The 24,335-nt window shown below is 34.6% G+C and overlaps 4 protein-coding genes across 5 annotated transcripts; 1 reads left to right on the top strand and 3 right to left on the bottom strand.

Moving 5' to 3' along the window:
• Positions 1-1,154: 1,154 nt before the first annotated feature.
• LOC125204634 (protein ELF4-LIKE 4-like) lies at positions 1,155-2,835 on the bottom strand. Of its 2 annotated transcripts, none has more exons than XM_048103339.1 (2): positions 2,672-2,835; positions 1,155-1,763 (listed from the first exon to the last, which is right to left on the bottom strand). In XM_048103339.1, the coding sequence occupies exon 2, from the start codon at positions 1,730-1,732 to the stop codon at positions 1,385-1,387; it is 348 nt and encodes a 115-aa protein (XP_047959296.1). In that variant the 5' UTR covers positions 1,733-1,763; positions 2,672-2,835; the 3' UTR covers positions 1,155-1,384. The 2 variants fall into 2 exon arrangements, with proteins under 2 accessions (XP_047959296.1, XP_047959297.1); XM_048103340.1 differs by lacking the exon at positions 2,672-2,835 and adding an exon at positions 2,528-2,665.
• A 3,134-nt stretch (positions 2,836-5,969) lies between these two features.
• LOC125206973 (protein NRT1/ PTR FAMILY 5.7-like) lies at positions 5,970-9,474 on the bottom strand. The gene is made up of 5 exons (XM_048106184.1): positions 9,390-9,474; positions 9,080-9,309; positions 8,175-8,584; positions 6,856-7,360; positions 5,970-6,344 (listed from the first exon to the last, which is right to left on the bottom strand). The coding sequence occupies exons 1-5, from the start codon at positions 9,472-9,474 to the stop codon at positions 5,970-5,972; spliced, it is 1,605 nt and encodes a 534-aa protein (XP_047962141.1).
• A 5,442-nt stretch (positions 9,475-14,916) lies between these two features.
• Positions 14,917-15,822, bottom strand: LOC125206974 (protein NRT1/ PTR FAMILY 5.5-like). The gene has a single exon (XM_048106185.1). It carries the CDS (start codon positions 15,820-15,822, stop codon positions 14,917-14,919), a length of 906 nt encoding a protein of 301 aa, XP_047962142.1.
• Positions 15,823-18,930: 3,108 nt separating this feature from the next.
• On the top strand, positions 18,931-21,080 carry LOC125204877. The gene is made up of 2 exons (XM_048103633.1): positions 18,931-19,722; positions 19,808-21,080. Exons 1-2 carry the CDS (start codon positions 18,947-18,949, stop codon positions 20,964-20,966), a joined length of 1,935 nt encoding a protein of 644 aa, XP_047959590.1. The 5' UTR covers positions 18,931-18,946; the 3' UTR covers positions 20,967-21,080.
• Positions 21,081-24,335: the final 3,255 nt, after the last annotated feature.

A 24,335-nucleotide genomic window follows, 5' to 3' on the forward strand; every position in this document is an offset into this window, starting at 1 on the left:
CACAAAAAATATGTCACATTGTAAATGACACGAGTTTTAATGTGGAATTAGTAAAGTAAAAGAGAAGTAGTGGTAGTGGAATGTGAGGTCCCATATTAATAGTACTTCATCCGTCTCATGTTATTTGCACTATTCCATTTCGGCTCGTCCCAAACTACTTACGTAATTTCTAGTCTAAGTTAGAATTAATGTATTTAATTAATAATGTTAGATTAAGTAAGTGCTTCTTATAAAGTGGTGTCTCGTAACACTTAAAATTCTAATTTAATTACACTAAAAAAACACTCTCAAATCTACTGCCTAAAATAAAAAGTGCGAGTAACATGGGACGGAGAGAATAGTGTTTAATTGTGTTAGGTAGCAAATGTAAGGTCTTTTTTTTGTAAACTTGGTCTATTTTTCGTGGACAGCTTAAAATGGCAAATGTAGTCTATTTTTGTTACGGAGAGAGTATCGTTCTTATTCAATTAATGCAACAAAATTATGTATTCATGATTCAATATAAATAATCTACTGTATAATTCTGCTTTTCTAGTTCCAGAAAATTAGAGGTGGGGCTCGTTTGGCACTAGGTATTAGGGTAATGCTAAATCCATGACACTCGAATATCTTATTTGGTGGGAAATATATGATCTTTTATAAATTGAAATCCTACAAATATATGGAGTATCAATTTGCTCTTATTAATATAACTCCTTCCGTATTCAAAAAATCGAAATACTTGAAACGGACACGGATTTTAATGCACAATTGGTAAAATAAGTGAGAGGATTCGGTGAAGTAAGAGAGAGGAAAAGAAAAATGAGTAAAGTAAGAGGGATTAAGAGAAAAAGTAGTGAAATTAGACTTAGTGGATTGTGGGGTCCATGTCGTAGAATAGAAAGATTCTAAAGTTTCTATTTTTAAGAAACGACCTAAAATGAAAATAGTTGCAAGTATTTTAAAAAAAAAAGTAATATTTTCACTCTAATTTGGTACGTTTCAATGGAGGCCCTACTAATAAATTCATGCTAGAGCTTTTTCTTTTTGATAATAATAGAAAAATATCAAAATTTCATTTCATTTTTGGTTATAATGTGTGTCTCATTGTGTGTAGATGAACAACATTTCCACCCAATAGCAAAAGATTCCAAAGATGGAAAAGATTGTGAAAGTTTGTTTTGGAAATGTATAATCAGCTAATGCTCAATTTGATATTACAATTGCAAGATTTACACCAACTACCATGATAGATAGCTATATGTATCCACAGTCCTTTTATCCCAAGAAAAATATGCTCAATTCTAGCTAAAGATCAAGAAAATTCCCAAGAAATAAAGTTACACTAACCAGAACTGTATTTGTATCACCTCAAGAATTAGATAAAAAAAATCCCCAGACATTCTCAATTACCAGATCTCACTCTCTTCTGCCCACCTCTTCCATCAGACCTCGTCGCCCCGGCCGACTCGCCCTCCGAGGAGGCCTCCATGGATTTGGCGAAGGAGTTCGACAGATCGTTGTACAGATCGACCACCCTCCTGATGTTGTTGTTGAGCTCCCGGATCAGCCCCACGTTCCGCGACAGGTTATCCGGGATCTTCGACTCGTGATTCTGGTTGATCTCACTGATCAGCACCCTGTTCTGGTCCAGAATGTTCTGCACTTGCACAAAACTCTTCTGGAACGTTTGGACGACCTTGCTCTCGATCTGTTGGCCGTTGGCAAGGCCAGAAAACACGTCGTCCTCCATAGCCCTTCGCCCTCAAAACGTATTACAGCCACTGCATTAGAAGGGAAATTCTTGAACTTTGCATTACCACACTAATAGTTCATCATCTTCTTCATTTATCCCTTTTGTTTTTTCACAAAGTAAAACACACAAATTCAACATAGATCAACAAATGCAGAGCAAGAAAATTCAGAAATTAGCTTCGATTTTCAGAAAATTCGTCTCGTTTCCTTCACTCAAGTTCCATCGGAGCATACAAATTCAACGAAAAACGAAACTATTGATCAAATACAGAGCAAGAATCCTAATAAACAGTAGCTTCAATCTCCATAAAATTCATCTTTCCTTTCACACAAGTAGCTTCAATCTCCATAAAATTCATCTTTCCTTTCAAACATAATCAATTACTGCTACAAAATTCCTTGTCTTCACAAATCCATGGACAAAAAGGTGAATTCAGCAAGAACAAAAAGAGAAACTGAGTTAAAAGAATAAAAAGAAAGCTGACTTCTTTTTCTTGATGAAATGACCTTTTTCACAAAGTGCTTCTCTTCCACAAACAAAGCATTGACTCCTACAACTCCCAAAACTCATAAATTCTACTTACTCATCTAAAATTCTGGCATTAATAGCATTAAATGTGTACCAATCCTCACTTTGTTGAAGAACAATGAAAGGTCTCTCTCAAATTAAATTCACCACTTTGGGTTTAAAAGGGACCATTTGCAGAAAGTGCAAAAAATGAATTCAGCATTAAATATCGCAAAATTCTCCAAAAATCCCCAACAATCAAAGAGAAAAACCATACAATTTTACCTCAATCGCAGTGAATTGCATCTAAACGGTCAAACAGAGATAAACAAAACCACAGAAATGAGAAGCCCCAAATTTGATTAAATTAAGGGCAGAAAAAATTAAGCAGAAGAAACAAAATTTCGCAGCAATTTCCAGCTGGTTTACCTAGAAATTGTGGACCATTATTGGAGGAGGAGGAGAATCAAGAGGCACAGGGATTGGGAAAAGACCCTGAAATCATGAAGGGGATTGAAAAGAGGAAAGAGAGTAGTATTATTCAGTTACTTTGAGATTTGACAATTCACACACAGAAACAAAGGGGCCCTCTTTGGGAGTTTTGTGGGGTTTGAGCTTTTTTATTCTCCCATGGCGGATTATTAAGGTTTTATTGTGTAATAGTTAGGGATCTAATTATTTCATTGTTTACTTTATAATTGGTGATTGATGCCGGCCTGTCAAATCGGGGATCTGCGGATACCCGATCCGAAAATTTCGGGTACCCGATCCCAAATTTCTCAAAATCTAATACCCGATACCCGACCCGAAAGTTATTTCGGGTACCCGAATATCTGACTCGGGTATCCAGTCCCGAAAAATCGGATATCCAGTCCCAATTTTGGGTTTTTTTAATATTTTTTAATTATTTTTTTTAAGAAAACTGACTACAAACTTTTAGAAATACAACTTGTAGTTCGAATTTTGATACAAACTTGAAGTAGTTCAAAGTTATGAGGAAAAAATTTACTAAAATTTAATTATTTAATTTTTAAAATAATAGAATTAATAATAGTAATTTATTTAATTTTAAAATAAAATTAGAAAATCGGGTAATTTGGGTATACCCGATAGGGTATCGGGTTACCCGATATCCAATAATCCAAAAATCTTATACCCGAACCCGATTCCGAAACCCGAAAAATCGGATATCGGATATCCAATTACCCGATATTTCGGGTTTGGATATCGGGTATCCAATATCCAATATCTATTTTGACACCCCTAATTGATGGAATCTAGATAAATTAATGTTTTATTATTGTTATTATTATTATGGATTTACAGGGAAAATATTTCTGACAAATTTTTCTTGAATAGTTCATCCCGTTTTGGTTATTTTGGAATTAGCAACTTCTTCTTAAAGTGATGTGAGCCGAATTGACTAGGGTTTAATATTCTTCTTTGCTTTTGAGTGGATAACGTCCAAATCAATAATGACAATGAGAAAACTATGAAATCAATTAGTCTCTAATTAATTTAGGTGATCGTAGTCCTCACATTTTTGAATTCCGAAATAATTTTATAATGTTTTGGCTGACGAAGAAAAATTGGTAGTTATCATAGTATCTCAAATTTATAAACTCTACTGATTAAATTATTTCATCTCAACTCATAAATGGGACAATGAGACACTAGCCGATCTAAGTGGGGTTGGTTAGGTTGACTGACTCAACCGTCGATCTGGGTGTTCATAAAACTTCATTATATTATGACTCTATAGTTGTTGTTGACTAACGGTGTAGCAACTCTATTCCAACTCAAGAGGTTCACTTATGTTATTTGTTTATATGAACTATCATATTGACTCTTAACGCTAGTAACAATTTATGTTAATCTATCCAGTCTCTACAAGTTTTGTTTCTTTAGTCATGAGCCCAAATTACTATTCTTTTTAATTTTAAGTACACACTTTACTAATCTATTTATTTCAAGTACAAGTGATATTAAATAGAAAGTGGAAATATAACCAAACAAGTGAAATGTGACATTCACATATTTAAATGGATACTTTGCTATTGCAAAGTCGTAGATTATCATGCCAAAAATAAAATATCTATTTGAGTTCTATTTTGTCCCGGATTAATGTGGTAGCATTACATTTGTCCTTTCAAAGACATCATCATAATGTTTTATAAAAGCTTCAATGTCGGATAAACATCATAATTATGAATTCAAGTTCATTCATATTCGTCTTTGTTATATTACACAACTTTCGACCACTCACAAAAGTAACCATGCTCCACACAAAAAATTAAATATAAAATTAAATTCAAATTTTTTGATTTGATGATTGAATAAATAATAACAATCTCTTAAAGATTCAAAATCCAATTATAATCCCCCGCGAATACGAGACACTGAAGTCTATGAAACATCAATTTTCTTTCTTCTCGTATTATTCTACTGTTTTCTTAGTCCCTGAAAATTTGTCACTTATTTTTATTTTCGTCAATCCCTAAAAATTTATCATCTTTCACTTTTATCATTTTTAGGAGTGGACTCTACATTCCACTAACTCATTTTCACGTACATTTTATTATAAAACTAATAGAAGTATATAAAAGTATGATTCACATGCCACTAACTTTTTCAACATGCTATATTACATTTTTTAAAACTCATGCCGAATCAAATAGTAACAAATTATAAGAGACGGAGGGAATAATATTTTGCTGTTATCTCAATTATCACCTCCCTCTTTCTGTTTCTTCAAATACATAGAAGTAAAAACGAGTTTTCTTTATTAGTTTAGGACCACACAATTAAACATATAATAAACCAAATTAAATTCAAACTTGACGTTTTAGTTATTTTTCCATAAAATGAAAAGAGTTAAGCCCATTGGGCCTGTTTTCTTTGTAAGTCAGCATATTATTGTCTAAAGCTCCATTTATATGGGCCTGATTCAAGCCCAATTAAGTGGGCCTGTTTTGCAGTAACCTAAACAAAATCAGTACTCCCTTCGTCTCTGAAAATTTATTATTTATTTCTTTTTTCGTCCGTCCCTAAAAATTATCACTTTTTACTTTTACCATTTTTAGGAGTGGACCTTACATTCCACCGACTCATTCCTAAACCCCATTTCCCATCGAATGCCTAATGCCAAAAGGTTGAGATTTAATATATGTCGCACATTATAGGTCAACGCTCTGATCAATTTTTATATACTGTCATCAATGATCTCATTCTTAGACAAAAAAAATATTGTTATGAATCATTATGGTTGTTACAATTTGCATAAGCCGCCGCCATGGTGGTATTAAATCTACCAATGTATTTTCATATTTTAATGGTAGCATGCATGATTACACTCTAAAATATAATCTATATTAATAATTAAAGCTTGCATGATATATACCCTATACCCTAATCATGGTACAATGAAGCCTAATAATCAATTATTAAAAAAAGCTGAAATAAAAAACCTAAAAAAAACACACCCTCAATACCAAACATAATGATACATGTAAGAGTTGTGTAAGATTTTATGTTGCAAGTATGACAATTTGAACAAAGTATAATGTCTCTAACAAGGTTGACATTAAGATACAACAATTTTAGTTTAGTACATCATTTTACACTACATTAATATCCATGAATTACACATCTTTACACTACAATCTTATGCTTTTAAAAATGTCCCCTCAAATTTCCCACAAACATACATATAACTTATTTATAAAATTTATTTCTGATCCACTATCTCTTCCCAAGTTTTCATATGATCTCCATATGCTCCGCCCCCCTCAATATTTCCTGGCCCTGCCTCCTCTGGGTGAGTCCGAGTATCCGTGGACTGCCCCGGAATAACCTGATCCGTCTTTGCGTCCCCAACGACTCCATACGAATACGCAACCCAACAATACACCAAAAGGTTCACAACACTCAAAACTGCTAAGAAGATATAATACTTGTCGAGGCTACTGTAATATAGCTCTTTCTTGAACCATTCGAAAGGCGGACTTCTTAAGACGAGAATGCAAAGTATGCTCGCAAATATACCAACTCCATTCGCAAGTGCCATGAACGGCACTCCATATTTCGACAAGTTTTCAGAAACCTGAGACGATGAAGCGAAACTTAATTAGCGAATGAGTAACCATTATTGATCATCTTGTAAAAAGAAAATTAGTACTAGTACGTACTACTTTAATTATAAATTTTGATTGACTTCTGATCAATCTCATTATTTTCCAATCACATGAATTAAATTGTAACTTTACCAAACACAATTCGCAAATGTGCCATCTCATTAATTAATGGGCGCCACATAAAATAATTGTTAATCATAGTAAACTTATATGATTTAATTAGCAAGAATTGAAATCTACCAAAAGATACTACATTTGAATACAAATAGTCTCATTTGTGGATAATATGATTTTAATGCATAATTGATAAAGTATTAGAGGGAAAAAAGAAAAAAAAAGGTAAAGTATGAGTGGTGAAAAAGAGAACAAAGGTAAAAAAAAAATTGATGGACTAAATTGGAATAATTAGACTATTTTTTATGGACGGAGAGAGTATGATGTAAATGACAATTTTCAAAAAAAAAAGAAAGGTTGCAGAACCTGAGACTCGTAGAACGATTCGAACCCGTCTTCGGAAAGTCCCCACATCATTCCTAGTAAAAAGTATTGTGGAGTTAGCCAGTATGTGCTCATGTTGTCGTTGCTGAAGTCGTACTCACCAATGTCCTGCCTGCGTCTCGCAGTCTCCGAAGCAATGATGCAGCAAAGCAAGCAACAGATCATCCCAGTGCCAATTCTCACGAGCTCCATCTTTTGACGGTTGCATTTCTTCCAATCTTCGAGTTTCCCGATTAAGAAGCTGGACGCGTAAGAGACCACGTACTGCGTGAGCCTCGACAGGTTGGAGAATAAGAGAATGGCATTTATGTAATTGTGGTCGGTAGTAAGGTACATGGCCTCATTGAAGAAGAAGGTGCTTCCAGAAGCAGAAACAAGGCTGAAAGTGAGGAAACAACACCACAATGGAAGCATCTTGAAAAGAAGCTTCACTCCTCTCACTTGTTCACTACTGCAACTGCCTTCTGCCGCCGCTTTGTCTAACCACCTGTGTCATGTGTGAAATTTATAAAATTAGCGTTGAAAATTTCTAATCCGATTAATCTGCAACCCGAGAAGAACTGATGAGGAACCCTATACTATGTCCCAACTTAGTTGAATATTTTCTTTTGGATATAGAGATTAGAGAATAGGTGGTTAATAAGTTATATAGTATTTAATTTTGTCATATATGTCTATAGATAGGACCATTACAAGTGAAAAATACAAATGTTAATTTTCATCATTAGTTTTTAGCCCAGATTAGCACGAAATCAGAACATTTTGAACTAGGGTAAAAAACTTTAATGCAATAAACTTCTAGCATGACTAGCAATATTAATATGCATGACCCAAAATTCGATAACCTCCCCAACTAACATCCCTAAATTTATAAATTCATGTGATGGTATAAAGTCATTCTTTATTAATTACTTCATATTGATGATTTTTCAATTATCTAATAGTTATTGTTTCTCATTTCTAAATTTAAAATCCACAATAGTATTATTGTTCCTACTTTTCATTTTAGTTTGATAATAAAATTGACAATGTTAGTCGAATATTAATATGCATGACCCAAAATTCGATAACCTCCCCAACTAACATCCCTAAATTTATAAATTCATGTGATGGTATAAAGTCATTCTATATTAATTACTTCATATTGATGATTTTTCAATTATCTAATAGTTATTGTTTCTCATTTCTAAATTTAAAATCCACAATAGTATTATTGTTTCTCATTTCAGTTGATTAATTGACAATGTTAAATTAGTACTCCCTCCGTCCCATTGAAGCGGGGCTCTTGAGTTTCCGGAGACTCGATATTTCGGTTAGAGATGGCTCCGTGGATGACAATTCCAACATCCTTAAACGGGTTTTCAATCTCGGGGACGAAGTGGTAGCGTTTGAAAGCCAACAAGAAGACAAAGAAGCAAAATCCCATCACAGAGATTAATGTTAATGCAAGGTCCTCGAAGTGAAGTCGTGGTAAAGGCCCGAACCCTGCAAAGATGGCCGCCGCGAAGGAGACCAAAGTCCACCAGAATTTGCTTCGTCTTTTTCTGCGATCGTCTTCAAGACCCTTCGGCCTGAGCTGATCGTCAAGAAACCCTTCAAGGTTGACTCTTTGTGCCGCCAGCGCCAAAGCCAATAGCCCCAGCGCTGGGTAGAATAAACGCATGCTGAGCGTTTCATCGTCGCGGGCCGCCCGTTTGTTGAGCATTAGCCCCTACCAAAATTGCACGATGATTAATGTTACAGACTAAATATGAGAACTCATCCTAAAATAAGAGTTTATCAAGAGAGAGCATTCCCCTCCATATCAATATCAAATCAACTAGAACAAGTAATAAAGAATAGATGGAATATTAAAAAGACTCATCCCATTATCCCAAAAGATTAGTTTATCAATATCTAGTTTTTATATAAGATAAAAAAACATCCAATCAAAAAATTTTCCTTTAAATTGATTATGAACATGTCATTTATGATTTGGAACACATTAATAATTAAGGTTGTTTTAAGACCTTTTATAAGTACATAATAGGAGTAATATTATTGCTTTTTATTTATTGAACGAGAGATTTATATACAAGACATTCCGTTCTATTTTCATAATTGATAAAAAATTTATAGTAGTATGATAAAAGACCCTATAGTATTTTTGGAAATTCCTTTCTCATATATTTTCTTTACTAAAGTCATTATAATTTCAGCTACTCACGATGATGCAAACTGCGGTGGAGAAAACCACCGTCTTGAAGCGGCCGTGATGCATAACATCGGCGGCATAAACGAACAACAGTACGAGAACTGCGGCCGTTCCTTCGTGTAAATTGACGATTATGACAACCGTTCGGAGATCGAAGTTATCCCCTTCCCATGCTTCGGCGAGACGCGTCATCAAGATGTTGAGAAATGTCTTCTCCACTAACTTGTAGCTAAATATGAGGCCTGGGATTGTGTAGCACAACTTAATAAATATGTATGGCAAAAATGAGTCAATTAATTAATATTGCAAGATTGTTATGTACCTAAGATGAAGAAGATGGAGGTGGTGAAAACGACGTAGTATCGAAACTTCTCTCGGCACCAGGGTAGGACTTGATTGAGCTTCATTTTTGCACAATACCAGATTTTTAGCTGTTTACATATATATAGAATTTGTAATTGGCTCATCTTCTTCCCAATTTTTTTTTTTTAATCTTCTTCCCAAGTTGGCCATATAGTATTGTTCAATCATGAATAATCCATAGTGGTGACTTAGGGCTGTAAATTCGGAAGCCGGGTTTGGGCCGACCCGATACCCACAACTCTCAAGATTTTCAGCCTCGTTTCGGATGCCACGTCAGCAAACCCTCATGCTGAAATAAATATTTGTAAAATAACATTACCAAAAATCGAAAAATAACATAAGTTAAATTTAAGATTATAGTATTACATGATCTATAATAAATTTTCCAATTCATGGATTTTAAAATTGTTGGTTATTTGAAAGTTATAGCATCCTCATGGAGTATGTTACTGTTAGTATGTAAAATTAAATGTACTTTGATTTGACTTTTGAGAGGTAGTAATATTTTTCTTTGTAATTTGGTTTCAATCAGCAAATGAATAGAGGGAAATGCTCAATTCATAAATAAATTTGTTTACCAACTAACTAGTGTGACAAGATCATGATCATCCCGCAACACCAAAGCCTTAGTACTCATGTGGCTATAAGAGAAATAATTTATCAAATTAAAAAAAGAAAGAAAATTCATTCTTTTACCAATTAGTGGGCTAGAGTGAAATTTTATCACTTTTAATTTTATAAATAAAACCTATTTTTAATGAAAAAAATGACTTTAAAAAAAAAAAAAAAGGTATGCTGCCTGAATTCACGGCAGCGCCACTCTGGATGGTCTTATGGTGGTTTGATGATCAAATAAAACAAACCTATATCTACATAGATAGTCAACTGTTATATAGTAGTAGTACAAGCTAGTAAATCATAAATTATGTAACTAGTTAATATTGTAAACAGTTAGTTAGGGTTATTATTAAAATGACCTCAACTTTAATCTCAAGTTGTATAATTTATAACCAGAGTCAAACTTGAAGACATCTGAATACTACATTAACTGATAACAATTGCATTTGTTGTTTAATTCATATATACAATTAATTTGACCTTCCAAATATCCCACATGTGTGAGAGAGAATCTTTATCTAACCAACACATGACATACTAATTAAGGAATGTCAAGAGGGGTTGATGACGTTTTGATTCTACCTCAGCACAAAGCAGTTGGAAATGAGCAATTAAAATAGCAGCTAAACGCAAACAGGCAGTCTACTTATCTGTGTGAACATAAAAAGCTTTCATATTTCAGTCATTTTTAATCTATCATTTGTGAGATTGATGAGTTAATTTTGATGTAGCATAGAAGACATTACGGAGGCACGGATATATTACCAAATTTGACTCCTCCGTCCCCTAAAAGTAGAAGTTCTTTCCATTTTAGTCCGTTTTCTAAAAATAAAAACTTTTATATCTAGGAAATTTCTATCTCTCTAATAAGATCTTAGACTTATTTTTTAGCTTTTTTTTGTTATATTTTTTTCAATATAATTTTATTACGCTATATATATCTAGCCATAAAATTACCATATTTATATGTAGTACAATTCTCTCTTTTTCATTGGATCTTCTAATGTATTATTATCACATAAACTTGAAAGCATAAACTAATTTAATGTATAATAGTAAGATTTTTTAATTTTGGTTTCATTTCTGTCATTCATAAATTGAAACCCAACTACCCAGCCTTTTTTTTAAAAATGAAAAAAGAGAGAATACTACAGTACTCTTTAAAATAGTGAAGCCTAATTTTTAAGGGACAAAGATGAGACATCCAAATGTCCAATATACTGGAGTACCTTTTTTTAGCAAGGGTCCATTACTTAAAATCACGCATGAATGCAGTGTATTTTTCTCACATTAACGTGGTGTAAGAGCATCCCCATTCGTGTTCTTAAATAAAAGTACGGAGGTGGGTCCGAACCCACTTTTACTCTTTGTTCTTAGGCAAGGGCACAACACTCACATCCATGCTCTCCCGCAAGGACAAACTCAAGGGTCTCATCATTCTAATTAAAACATTTCTACAATATAAAAATATATTAAAAAATAAAAATATATAATTAAAATCCTAGAAAATAAAAAAATATATAATTAAAATCCCACAAATTAAAAATTACATAATTAAAGACTAAAAAATACTCCGTGGAAGACTTGTCCTTTATCCCCAATGTTCTTCGAAGACTAGTCCTCTATCCCCAATGTTATTGGGAAAATTGAAAAATAAATTATAAGTGTGTAGAAAACGGATATAATTTATTGGGAAGTGGAAAAATTTTTCTTTTTATTACAGAACGATTTTTTAATTAATTTTGATTTTTTTAAAAAAAAGAAAAAAAAACAAATTCTATGTCGTTGGTCAATCGCAGCCCGCCACGTAAGCTGCTCAGCGGCACGGACGTGCTATTATTTAAGAGCACCGCCCTATCGTTGGCAAGGACGGACGACGTGCATTGGTGAGCAGCGGCGTCCTTGCCAGCGGCAAGGATGGACAACGTTACTGCTGCAAATACTCTAATGATCCCACAGCATGAAAAAAAATTATTATAATACTGCCCGTTTACCAAAAATAGAAAAGTTTTAGAGAAAATTTTTATATCATAAATTTTAATGCAAATTGATAAAATAAGAATGAGAAGGAGAAAAAGTTGTGTTAGTACACTTTATTAGAGAAAAGGAAATTTTTAAGTCTGTTTTTTAAATTTTTAATAGACGAACTAAAAATAAAAGCAGATGAAATATACTCATATTCTAATTAGAATGGGTTTGGATGGGCTTAGGTGAGCCTGAATGAAGAAGCCCACAACGTTTTCTCAAAATTACAAATAAATACCCTCTAAATGGGCCAATTTAACTTTAAATGGGAAAAATAGAAGGGAAACTTATCTATGGACTAAAATTTTAAATTACTTCCTCCCTCCCAGTAATGTACTACTTCCTCCGTTCCATAGCAGTGTAGACATTTCTTTTTGGCACGGAGAATAAGAAAAGTTGTGTTAGGTGAGTTAAATAAATAAAGAATAAAGTAGGAAATGAAAAAGGTAGAGAAAATAAAGTAAGAGAGAGTAAAGTAGGTGTGGATGAAATGTGTTGACTTTTACCAAAAAAGGAAATGACTCTACTACTATGGAACGTACCAAAATGACAAATTGACTCTACTACTCCCTCGGTCCCATAAAAGTTGAGTCGTATTCCTTTTTAGTCCGTCCCAACAAAGTTGAGTCATTACCTTTTTTCACAAAAGACAAAATATCTAATCACTCTTACTTTACTCTATCATTTACTTTACTCTCTCTTATCTTTCCTACTTTTTTCATCTCTCCTATTTATTTAATATAAATTCTTAATCTCCGTGCCCAAAAGTTTTGTCTAAATTTTTGTGGGACGGAGGGAGTACTATAGAACGGAGAGAGTAGTATTTTTTTAATTTATCCCACAAGGCTATGCATTTTTAATTTTAAAAATTACTCTCTCTAATGAGACGAGATATTATCCACTAACAATATTTTAATTATTTTTTTCTTTACTTTTTTTTTATTTTATTAATTTTGCATTAAAACCCGTGGCAAAATAAAAGTGCATATTTTGCAGCAACTTTATTCCAACTCAAATTATTGAGATTAACTTACGTTCTCTGTTTAGATGAACGATTATTGACTTTTAATACTAGTAACAATTTATGTTAATGTATTTGATCTTTACTAGTATTGTTTCTTTAGTCATGTGCCCAAATTACTATTCTTTTAAAGTACACACTTTACGAATCTATTTATTTTACAAGTACAAGTAATATTCAAATAGAAAGTGGAATTATTAAAACTAAACAAGTGACATGTGACATCCACATATTTAAATGGATGATTTGCTATACGCCATTGCATTGCAAAGTCGTGGATTATCATGCTAAAAATAAAATATCTATTTGCATGAGTTTTATTTTTGTCCCGAATTGTAGTGGTATTACATTTGTCCTTTCAAAAACAACATCATAATGTTTTATAAAAGCTTCAATGTCGGATAAACATCATAATTATGAATTCGAGTTCATTCTTATTCTTCTTTGTTATTACCCAACTTTCGACCACTCACAAAAGTAACCATGCTCCACACAAAAAAAAAAAAATACATTGTAAAAAAAAAATTTTCAATTTGATGATTCAATAAAAAATATAACAATCTCTTAAAGATTCAAAATCCAATTATAATCCCCGGCGAATACGAGACACTGAAGTCTATGAAACATAAATTTCTTTCTTCTCGTATTGTTCCTAATTTTTCTATCACCTCAATTATCACCTCTCTCTTTCTATTTCTTCACATACATAGAAGTAAAAATTAGTTTTCTTTATTAGTTTAGGACTACAAAATTAAACATAAAATAAATCAAATTAAATGCAAATTTGACATTTTAGTTATTTGTTTTCTGTGTGAGTTATCATATCTATGTCAAAAGCTCCATTTATGTGGGCCTGATTCAAGCCCAATTAAGTGGGCCTGTTTTGCAGTAACCTAAACAAAATCAGTACTAGTAGTATAAAATTATATTCAATTTTGCATGCACAAATCATGGAGTAAAAATTCGATGGTGGCATGATGGTTTGACTTGCCTCACCAATACTTTTTTGACAATTAGAAATAAAAAAGTCCACTCAAGATGGTACCTTTATTTGATTGGTTATGTGATTGCTTAACATTCTTTATAAGTATTTCTTTGGCTTGTTTTAGAAATTTATATATAAACTTATTTCTTATTATTCTTAAACTTTTATTTATGGAATATGCATGTTTTTTAGAATTATTATTATTCATAAATTTCTTGGTCATGGAATCGTTTGTGGTGAAATAAGATATCCCATATCTTATTGATTTATCTAGTTTGAAAACGTTAAATTTTACTAAACGTATTCCTGTTTTGACTGTCCCACCACTATAAGTGAGATATTTAATTTTATGACAAAAAAACAACATTTTGTCTCTCTCTCTCTCACGTCATCATCTCTCCTACTTTTTCTCTCTATTTTTTTCACTTCTAAAAACTCAAAAATGTCTCACGTGTAAATCGTAATGGGACGGAAGGAGTATAAAATAAATAATCATATAATTAATTGAACAAGTATTCATAGACTTTGTTACTAGGAGTATTAAAATGTGTTAACATATCAAATAACGAGGGATGTAATCACTAACCGCTAGCTATGTCAACGGCTTTATGTTATAGATGTCAAGAATGTATTTGTATGTGTTGAAAACAAATGTCTTTGTGTTGACCTTTATAAAATTATAACATAGACCGTTGACATTGTGCTTCATTCAAACTTAACAGGACTCTCAAATAATATTAACCAAATTTAATTTAAAATTATGCTCTTTATTCATAAGATAATTTATTTATGATCGTGATGACTGGAAAATGGTGAGTGACGACAAAATAAATACTCTCAAATTTGGGACCCCGGACACAAATTTCTAGCTCCGTCACTGTTCAAGGCAGTAGTCGTCTCGTGAACTGCTGGCTCCACCAGTTGCGTTGCTGCATCGTGAGAATTGGGACGAGGAGGCAAATTCACATCAGGCTGCTCCGGATCAAGATTACCATCTTCGACTAGGAAGGCGTCGCCTGCATACCAACGCGCAACCTTGCAGTATATCACAAGCGTCACAAAACACAAAATTTCCAAGAAAAAATAATAGTTGTCGAGCCTACTGTCTTTCAGATGGCGCCGGAACCATCTGAAAGGCCTCCTTCTGAGAATGCCGATGCACAGTACGCTCGAGAACTTACCAACTCCCTCCACAAGTTCTCCGAACGGCATTCCATACCTCCATAAGCTTTTGGAGACCTGCGATTTGTAGAACGACCGAAGCCCATGTTGAGCGCATCCCAACATTAGACCTAGTAAAAGGAACTGTGGTATTAGCCAACATATGTTCATGACGTGGTGCTGCCTGCGCGTTGCAGTCACCCAAGCAGCAGCGCAGCACAGCCCGCCCCATGCCATCCCAATGCCGATTCTCAGCAGTTCCATCTTCTGTTTGCTGTAATATTTCCTTTTTTCCATTATGAGCTTGCATGCTGATTTGGCCTTGGACTCTGCAAATCTCATCATAGTGGAGAGATAGATAGCGATAGTTACACGATCGTGGTCATTAACAAGGCTGGTGGCCTCTGCGAGGAAGAAGGTGCTCTTACAAGCATAAACAAGGCCGAAAGTGAGGCAGGAGGGGGCGGTCGCCCCTTCCCGGTCGCTCGGAGAGCCTAAACTTTCCCTTGAATCGAGCCGAAAATAGCATATCCGCCCCCTCCGCAGAGTGTAGAAATATACTTTGTTTTCAATAAATGGCATATAAAATGGAGTAGTCTAATGGTTTGTGTGTTGATTTTTTTCTAAGAGGTCTAAGGATCAATCCTCAACAAGAGCATATTTTTTTCATTTTTTACTCTTTTAGTTTATCAATTCATATTTCTTTCTTATCATCAAAATAATACCTTTAAATACTTTATAAAATCTATTCATATTTATTTAAATACTTTATAAAATCTATTCATATTTATTTCTTATCATCAAAATAATACCGTTAAATACTTTATAAAATCTAAACTTTTACTAATTTGCATATATTTGCATGCTAATTCATGTTTATATTTTATTAACGAAGCTAGTGCTACTTAAATATTAATATAATATTATTTATTTAATTATTAAAAATATTAATAAATTAAATATTAAATTTGGGGGGCACTCAACATTTCTGTTAGCAATGGCGCTGAGTACAACGATCCTGACATCTTTAAACGGGTTTTGGATTCTGGCGACGAAGTTGTAGTGTTTGGTACCCAACAAGAATACAGACAGGAAAACCCCCATCACATAGGTTAATACTACTAAAAGGTGCTCGAAGTGATATTTCATTGAAGGCACGCATAGGGAAACGATGAGCGCCACAATGGAGGTCACATTCCACCAGATTGTGGTTCGTACTATTATTTCATCTTGACTGTCCTCAAGACCCATCGGCCTGAAGCTGATCTTCAAGAAACGCTCTCAGAGCGGACTCTCCGCGCCGCTTGCGCCAAAGCCAGTAGCCCCAACGCTGGGTAGAATAACCGCAAATCAAGCTGCCCATCACCGCCACGCGGTCGAGAGGCTAGCACGAGTCCCTGCCAGAAATTACTCTTGCTCTTAATTTCATAGTAGTATTTTTCTTTTATTTATCTACTGTACTTTATTATTTTATTAGATATTTTATATCATCTCTATTATAAAAAAGTTTTGTGTGAGCTGGCTTCATAGTATTATTTCTATATGCACCCTCCATCTTCCAAATTTAACCAAACACGGATTTTAACAACTCTACTAATAATAAAAATAATAAAAAGAGCCTTTGAGTTGAAAAGCCGGGTCCTATTTTCAAATAGTTTTATAATAAAATGTGATTGAAAATAAGTTAATGGAATGTGAGATCCACTACTAAAAATGGTAAAAAGTGAAATGTATAAATTTTGTGGGACAGACGAAATGGGAAAATGTGACAAAATTTCGGTGGACGGAGGGAGTATTAACTTTGTGAGTCAAGAAAGAATACATAAATTGATAATTTTAATTAAAATAATTTATTGATATTTAAAAATTTTTAGATTTAACTTTATAAAATTAAATCTAATATTTAAAAAAAAATGCATCAAAACGAAGATGGTTGGGACAAACTAAAAAGTTATATTTATATTTGAATTTTTTTCAAAATAAAATTATATTAATAATTTGATGTATTAATTATATATTAAAATTATAAATATAGTAAGTGGATAAGTTAAAAAGACTTATTAGCCTTTAAACTCATTTTTTATATTTATATTTGAATTTTCTTTCTATTGTTTTTAAAATTTGAATTAAAGTATGCACTAATTACATATATAGTTCTAAAATTATAAAAAAAATAATAAAAAATTATAAATATATAACCATAATATTATGCACTTTCTATATATTATATATGCATCTAATATTTTAATTAAATTTATAAATAAACCTATTTTTTATCAAATAAACTAGATTTTGCAATAAAAGCTTCAATGTCGGATAAACATCATAATTATGAATTCAAATTTCATTCTTATTCTTCTTTGTAGTATTACCCAACTTTCGACCACTCACAAAAGTAACCATACTCCACACGAAGAAATAAAAATATAAAATAAAAATTCAAAAGTTTTGATTTGATGATTCAATGAATAACAATCTCTTAGGGGCTTCTTGGTATGATGGAATGGAATGTGATTCCTACTTTCATTCTATTCATTTGCTTGGTGTGATGGAATGAATGAATGAATGGATGAAAATGCAAAGGAAATCCAAGGAAATTAACATTTCATTCATATCTTCATTTCATTCCACCTTTATTCCATTCCACCCTCATTCCATTCCATCATACCAAGCAATGCCCTTAAAGATTCAAATTCGATTACAATCCCCCACGAATACGAGACACTGAAGTCTATGAAACATCAATTTTCTTTCTTATCGTATTTTTCTTTCTTTATATCATCTCAATTATCACCTCTCTCTATCTATTTCTTCAAATACATACGAAGTAAAAATGAGTTTTCTTTATTATTTTAGGACTACACAATTAACCATACAATAAACCAAATTAACTGACATTTTAGTTATTTTTCCATAAAATGAAGAGTTAAAGCCCATTGGGCCCGTGTAATGTGTATGTTGACATATCTATGTCTAAAGCTCCATTAATATGGGCCTAATTCAACCCAATGAAGCGGGCCTGTTTGTGAAGAAGCCCAAACAAAGTTGAACAAAAGTAGTCCTTATTAGATCATCATTATTTAATCTGAAACTAGATAAAAGAGAAATCCTTAAAGCACAATACATGATACTCCCTCCGTCCCAGAAATATTGTCCTATTTCCTTTTTCACACTTGTTTTGCAAAAATAATAATAAATAGTTAAAGTAGAGAGAGAGTAAAGTAAAAGAGAGAATAATGTAGAGAATTTAATCTGAAACTAGATAAAAGAGAAATCCTTAAAGCACAATACATGATATTTGAGAATATATATTTAGTCACATGAATCAAGAAATATGGACCCATATTAAAAGAATAGACAGTGGACAAAGAGGATAGTTAAAGAGAAAGAGGTTTCTTTGAGTGCATTCATTTGTTACTTTGATATATACTTGCTCTTAAAAAAGAGAAATCTTCAAAGCAGAATACATAATAATTGAGAATATATACTTTAGTCACATGAATCAAGAAAATAATTATTCTACACTGTAAAATTGGACCCTTTACAAAAAGATAATTACATGAAAAAGAGAAAGGCAATGCCAAAGTGAAAGGAAATTTATTCTTTGCTTAGATTGTAAGTTTGTATGATTCTTATATTGTTTGAAATATGGGATAGTTTGTAAGCTTAACAACACATATTGAGTGAGAAAGAAAAAAAGAGAGAGATGGAGGAGGAGTGGGAGAAAAGAGAGATGATTGATCATTGGTGCCACGAGCATCCACTTACTCTGGTGGATACTCGGGGAGGAGATTACTGTTATGGTTGTCAACTGCGCTTTAGCAGCGGAGAACAAGCTTATGGATGCAGCATCGATGGATGTGAGTATTCAAAATTATTACACGGAGAATGTGCAGCCATGGCAAGAGAGATACGGGATCCATCGCACCACCCTCAGCACGTACTCACTCAACGACATGAACCGGATTTATGGAGCTGTGGTATCTGTGAAAGGATAATTTGGAGCATTGGTTACAAATGCACAAGCGTGGAATGCAGTTTCGAGATGCACCTGAGATGCGCGCAAGCCAAGGGCGTGATCGGTGCAGCAACCCGTGATGTTGATGATGAGGAAAGGCGCACCATCATACGTCATCCAAGTCATCCCAACCATGACTTGAAGCCATTGAGAAGAAGATGCTCCTTCAAGTGTGATGCTTGCGGCACCACACGCAAAGATAGTTCATACACATGCACCAATGATGCTTGTGAATATTGGATCCATGAGAAATGTGCTTCCTTGCCTCAAAGCTTCAAAAGGGAAGACCATCATCACCCTTTTTCTCTCTCTTTTCATGTCCCATCAGAATATATCAGATTTGACTACAGATGTTATGTTTGCAGCATACCTTTTCTACCCAACTACTGGATATATCATTGTAAACTCTGCAGATATATCGTCCACGTCAAGTGTGCCTTCATGAAGCTGCCTCACATCACTGAGTATGTTCTTTTTACATCATTCTGGTCATTAGTAATTGGATTATCCTTCCTTAATTTATTTTACTAAATTATTTATGTCCAACAGGAATAATGAAAATGGGAAAGACCAGGTCCATCTTCCCACAGATGAGGTGGCTGAGAAACTAATTACACCTTTTGTGATGGGAGAAACAAGAGGAGGAACAACATTGATACCACCCATCATCATCTCTAATAATGATGATGAGTTGGTGAATGTGAAATATAAGTTCCTTCATCACCAACATGAGCTCACTTTAATCTCATCTGGCGAGCGAAGCCAAGAAGAAGAAGAAGAACAAGACGAGGAGAACTATGGAGTGAGATCGGAATTGATATGTGATGGGTGCATCTCTCCTATATCATCAAGTAGCTATATGAGTTGCAGTGAATGCAAATACAATCTTCACGTGGCGTGCTTTCACTTGCCACCTCAACTCTCCTCACTTCCGATCCACCAACATGATGATCACCAGCTTGTCCTCCGATCTTGTGACAAACATCAACCTTGGAAGTACCAATATTGCCGTGTGTGTGAGTATGGTATGAATGGGCTGTTTTATGATTGTGGGGAGTGCAACTTCAAGGTAGATATCAAGTGCGCTTCTACGCCAGATATCATACATCACGCAGCTCACCCGCAACATCTCCTCAAGCGTGTGACTCAGTCGGATCTACGCAGAGATCCTATCAACTCACGACGCTTGTTGTGCGCTGGTTGCGATGGTTATGCATATTATTGTGATTGTTACAGGTGTTGCAGCAGCAGCCCATGTGATTTCATCGTGCACCTTAAATGCGCTATGCTGCCGGCATCAGTCAGCAGCCGTAGATGGGACGAGCACCACCCGCTGCTGCTGACGTACGACGCCACTCTCAACCGTCCTGGTGATTTCTACTGCGATCAATGCGAGACACAGATGAATCCCAGGAGTTGGATGTATCACTGCCGCCCCTGCGATATATCCTTCCATCCAGGATGCTTTGAAACTACATCCGGAAGGTATAGAAACATGAAGTTGGGGCAGGAATATGATGTGAATGCAGAAACCCATCCACACCTTCTCACCTTTCAACTTCTCACCACAAAACGCCGCTGCGACATTTGTCATAGGGATAAATATGAATGTGAAGGATTCTACTGTGCATTATGCAACTTCTTCATTTGTCTCTACAGCTGCGGTAAAAGAGTGATCCAGAATGGGGAGATGAAGGCCATCGGATGAATGAGAGAAATTATATGTATCAGATTATTCGTTTAGTACCTCTTTCCTCTTGTATTCTTATACTATCTATTCTATTTCTCTGTGCAATTATTTCATTTGTTTGAAATGGCTAAATATAATCTCCATGAAAAATACTACTACTACTAACTTAATACACAACTTATATCAAATGATCAAGAACTAACAACAGGAGATGAAGCACGAGCCGGCAAATGGTCATTTTAATGACATAGAGCTCACAGCTCTACCTAAAATCCCGTGTCACTCGAGAAAATGATCATATTGAATGAGACGGAGGGAGTACTATAAAATATGAGCGATGATAAGAAATGCAAAACAATCTTTGAGCTGAATCCAAAGTGAAAAGCAAAAGACAAAACAAACTGTGAGAAAAGCAAAAGACAAAAACAAAGATAAAGAGAAAAACAAAAGACAAAGATGTTAGAAAAGCAAAGTGATTGTTTGATTTAGTTGTGATTGTTTTACATTCTTTGTTTTCATATTGAGATAATGTGATTAGATATAACAACTACTACTATTATATACTCAAAAGTCAAAGTAAACCATTCAGTTTTTGCTTTAAAAAAAGAGAGAAATCCTCAAAGCAGAGTACATAATAATTGAGAATATATATTTAGTGACATGCATCAAGAAAATAATTATTCCACAAGGTGAAATTAAGCCCTACACAATGAAAAAGAGAGAGACAACTTATAAGATAGTACAACATGTCTATTTTACATCAGTTTTGACTACAAATGTGATGTATGCAGCTTATTTTTCTACCCAAATATTGGATATATCATTGTCAACTCTGCAGATATATTTGGCAAGTATTATCTATGAGATGTCCTAAACATAAAAACATGAGTATGAAAATTGCTCTAGTTAAATGACAATTTGAACAAAAAATAAGGTGGACATTTATAACATGCAACTTATAAGATAGTACAACATGTCTATTTTACATCATTTTACACTATATTAATATCCATCAACTACACATCTTTATACTAAGTACAATCTTATGGTTAAAATAAATGCACCCTCAAATTTTCCACACACATATAACTTACATATAAAATTTATTTCTTTTAATTTGTTATTTCCTTCAAAACCCCTACCCAATTATTCATATGATCTCCATATGCTCCGCCCCCCTCGATATTTCCTGGCTCCGCCTCCTCTGGGTGAGTCCGAGTATCCGCGGGCTGGCCCTTACTAACCTGATCCGCCTTTTCGTCTCCGACTCCGTACGAATATGCAACCCAGCAATACACCATGAGGTTCACAACACTCAAAACTGCTAAGAAGATATAATACCTATTGAGGTTACTGTAATATAGCACTTGGTGGAACCATTCGAAAGGCGGACTTCTGAAGACGAGAACGCAAACTACGCTCACAAATATTCCGACTCCATTCGCAAGTTCCACGAACGCCACTCCATATTTCGACAAGTTTTCAGAAACCTGAGACGATAAAGCGGAACTTAATTAGCAAATGGTAACCATTATTGATCATCTTTTGAAAGATAAAATTACAATTAAAATTTTAAATTTTAGTTGACTTCTGGTCAACTTAAACTCGGGTCGAGTTTAAGTTTTCGTCTCATTAAATAAGCACCACACAATCGCCAAAAAATTAGTCTCATGCAATAATTGTGAATTGTGGTGAATTTATGATTCCGGATCGATACGAGTTTTGACGCATAATTGGTAAATTGTGAGAAATAGATAAAGTGGTGAGAAAGTTTTCATAGATAAAATGAGACTAATTTCGTTGACAGACAAAAATGGAATAATGAGACTATTTTTTATGGATATAAAACATACTGATTTAAATGACAATTTTCCAAAAACGAAACTCTCACAAACCTGAGATTCGTAGAACGATTCGAACCCGTCTTCAGAGAGCCCCCACATAAGTCCTAGTAAAAAGAACTGCGGCGTTAGCCAGTACGGGCTCATGGCGTCGTCTCTGTAGTCTTCCTCGCCGATGTCCTGCCTGCGTTTCGCAGTCGCAGAAGCGGTGACACAGCACAGCACGCAACAGGTCATCCCAATGCCGATTCTCACCAGCTCCATCTTCCTGAGGTTGCATTTTTTCCTCTCCCCGAGCTTCCCGATCACGAAGCTGGATGCGTAAGAGACCGCGTACTGCGTGAGCCTCGACAGGTTGGAGAATAGGAGAATGGCATTTATGTAATTGCGGTCGTTTGTAACTTCTATGGCCTCCATGAAGAAGAAGGTGCTTCCGGAAGCGGAAACAAGGCTGAAAGTGAGGAAACAACACCACAATGGAAGCATCTTGAGGAGAAGCTTCACTCCTCTCACTTGTTCGCCACTGCAACTGCCTTCTGCCGCCGCTTTGTCTAACCACCTGTGTCATGTGAAATTTATAGAATCAATCCGATTAATCCGCAACCAGAGAAGATCTAACAAGGAACCCCTTGTCCAATATAGTTATAGGCGTTTCTTCGGTTTTGAGTTAAGTAGAAAGAAATAAATAACTCAACTATACTAGAACGATTAAAAATGGAATACCATTCAAGTAAACACGTGTAATTTTTCTCATTCAGCATTGAAGAGATCATGCATTTACTTTGGACTTATAAAAAAAATTGGTCATTGAATTTTATGACTCTGTGTAAGTTACTACCTCCGTCCCCCAAAATTTGCTACACTTTGATCCGACACGGGTTTTAAGAAATGTAATGGAAAGTGAGTTGAAAAAGTTGGTGGGATGTGGGTCCTACTTTTAATGTATTAGTTTTATAATAAAATCGGCCCAACTAACCCCCCTAAATTTGTAAGATCACATGATTGTACAATGTTATTGTTTTTCACAACAATTGATTGATTGAAAATGTGAAATTAGTACCTTAAGCATGGAACATGAGGCTCTTGAGTTTGTGGACACTCCACATTTCTATTAGAGATGGCTCTGCGGAGGACGATCCCGACATCCTTAAACGGGTTTTCGATTTTGGGGACGAAGTTGTAGCGTTTGAAACCCAACAAGAACACAAAGAAGCAAAACCCCATCACAGAGATTAATACCAATGCAAGCTTCTCGAAGTCGTGGAGTCGCGGTAAAGGTCCAAACCCGGCAAAGATGGCCACCGCGAAGGAGACCATAGTCCACCAGAGCTTGCTTCGTCTTTTTCTCCGGTCGTTATCAAGACCCTTCGGCCTGAGCTGATCGTCGAGAAACCCTTCTAGGTTGACTCTCTGTGCCGCCTGCGCCAGAGCCATTAGCCCCAGTGCTATGTAGAATAACCGAATGTTGAGCGTGCCATCATCGCGGGCCGCCCGCTTGTTGAGCATCAGCCCCTGCCAAAATTGCACGATAATCCCTCTGTCTCAT

This window comes from Salvia hispanica, chromosome 2 (genome assembly GCF_023119035.1).
Source record: "Salvia hispanica cultivar TCC Black 2014 chromosome 2, UniMelb_Shisp_WGS_1.0, whole genome shotgun sequence".
NCBI classification, from domain to species: Eukaryota; Viridiplantae; Streptophyta; class Magnoliopsida; order Lamiales; family Lamiaceae; genus Salvia; species Salvia hispanica.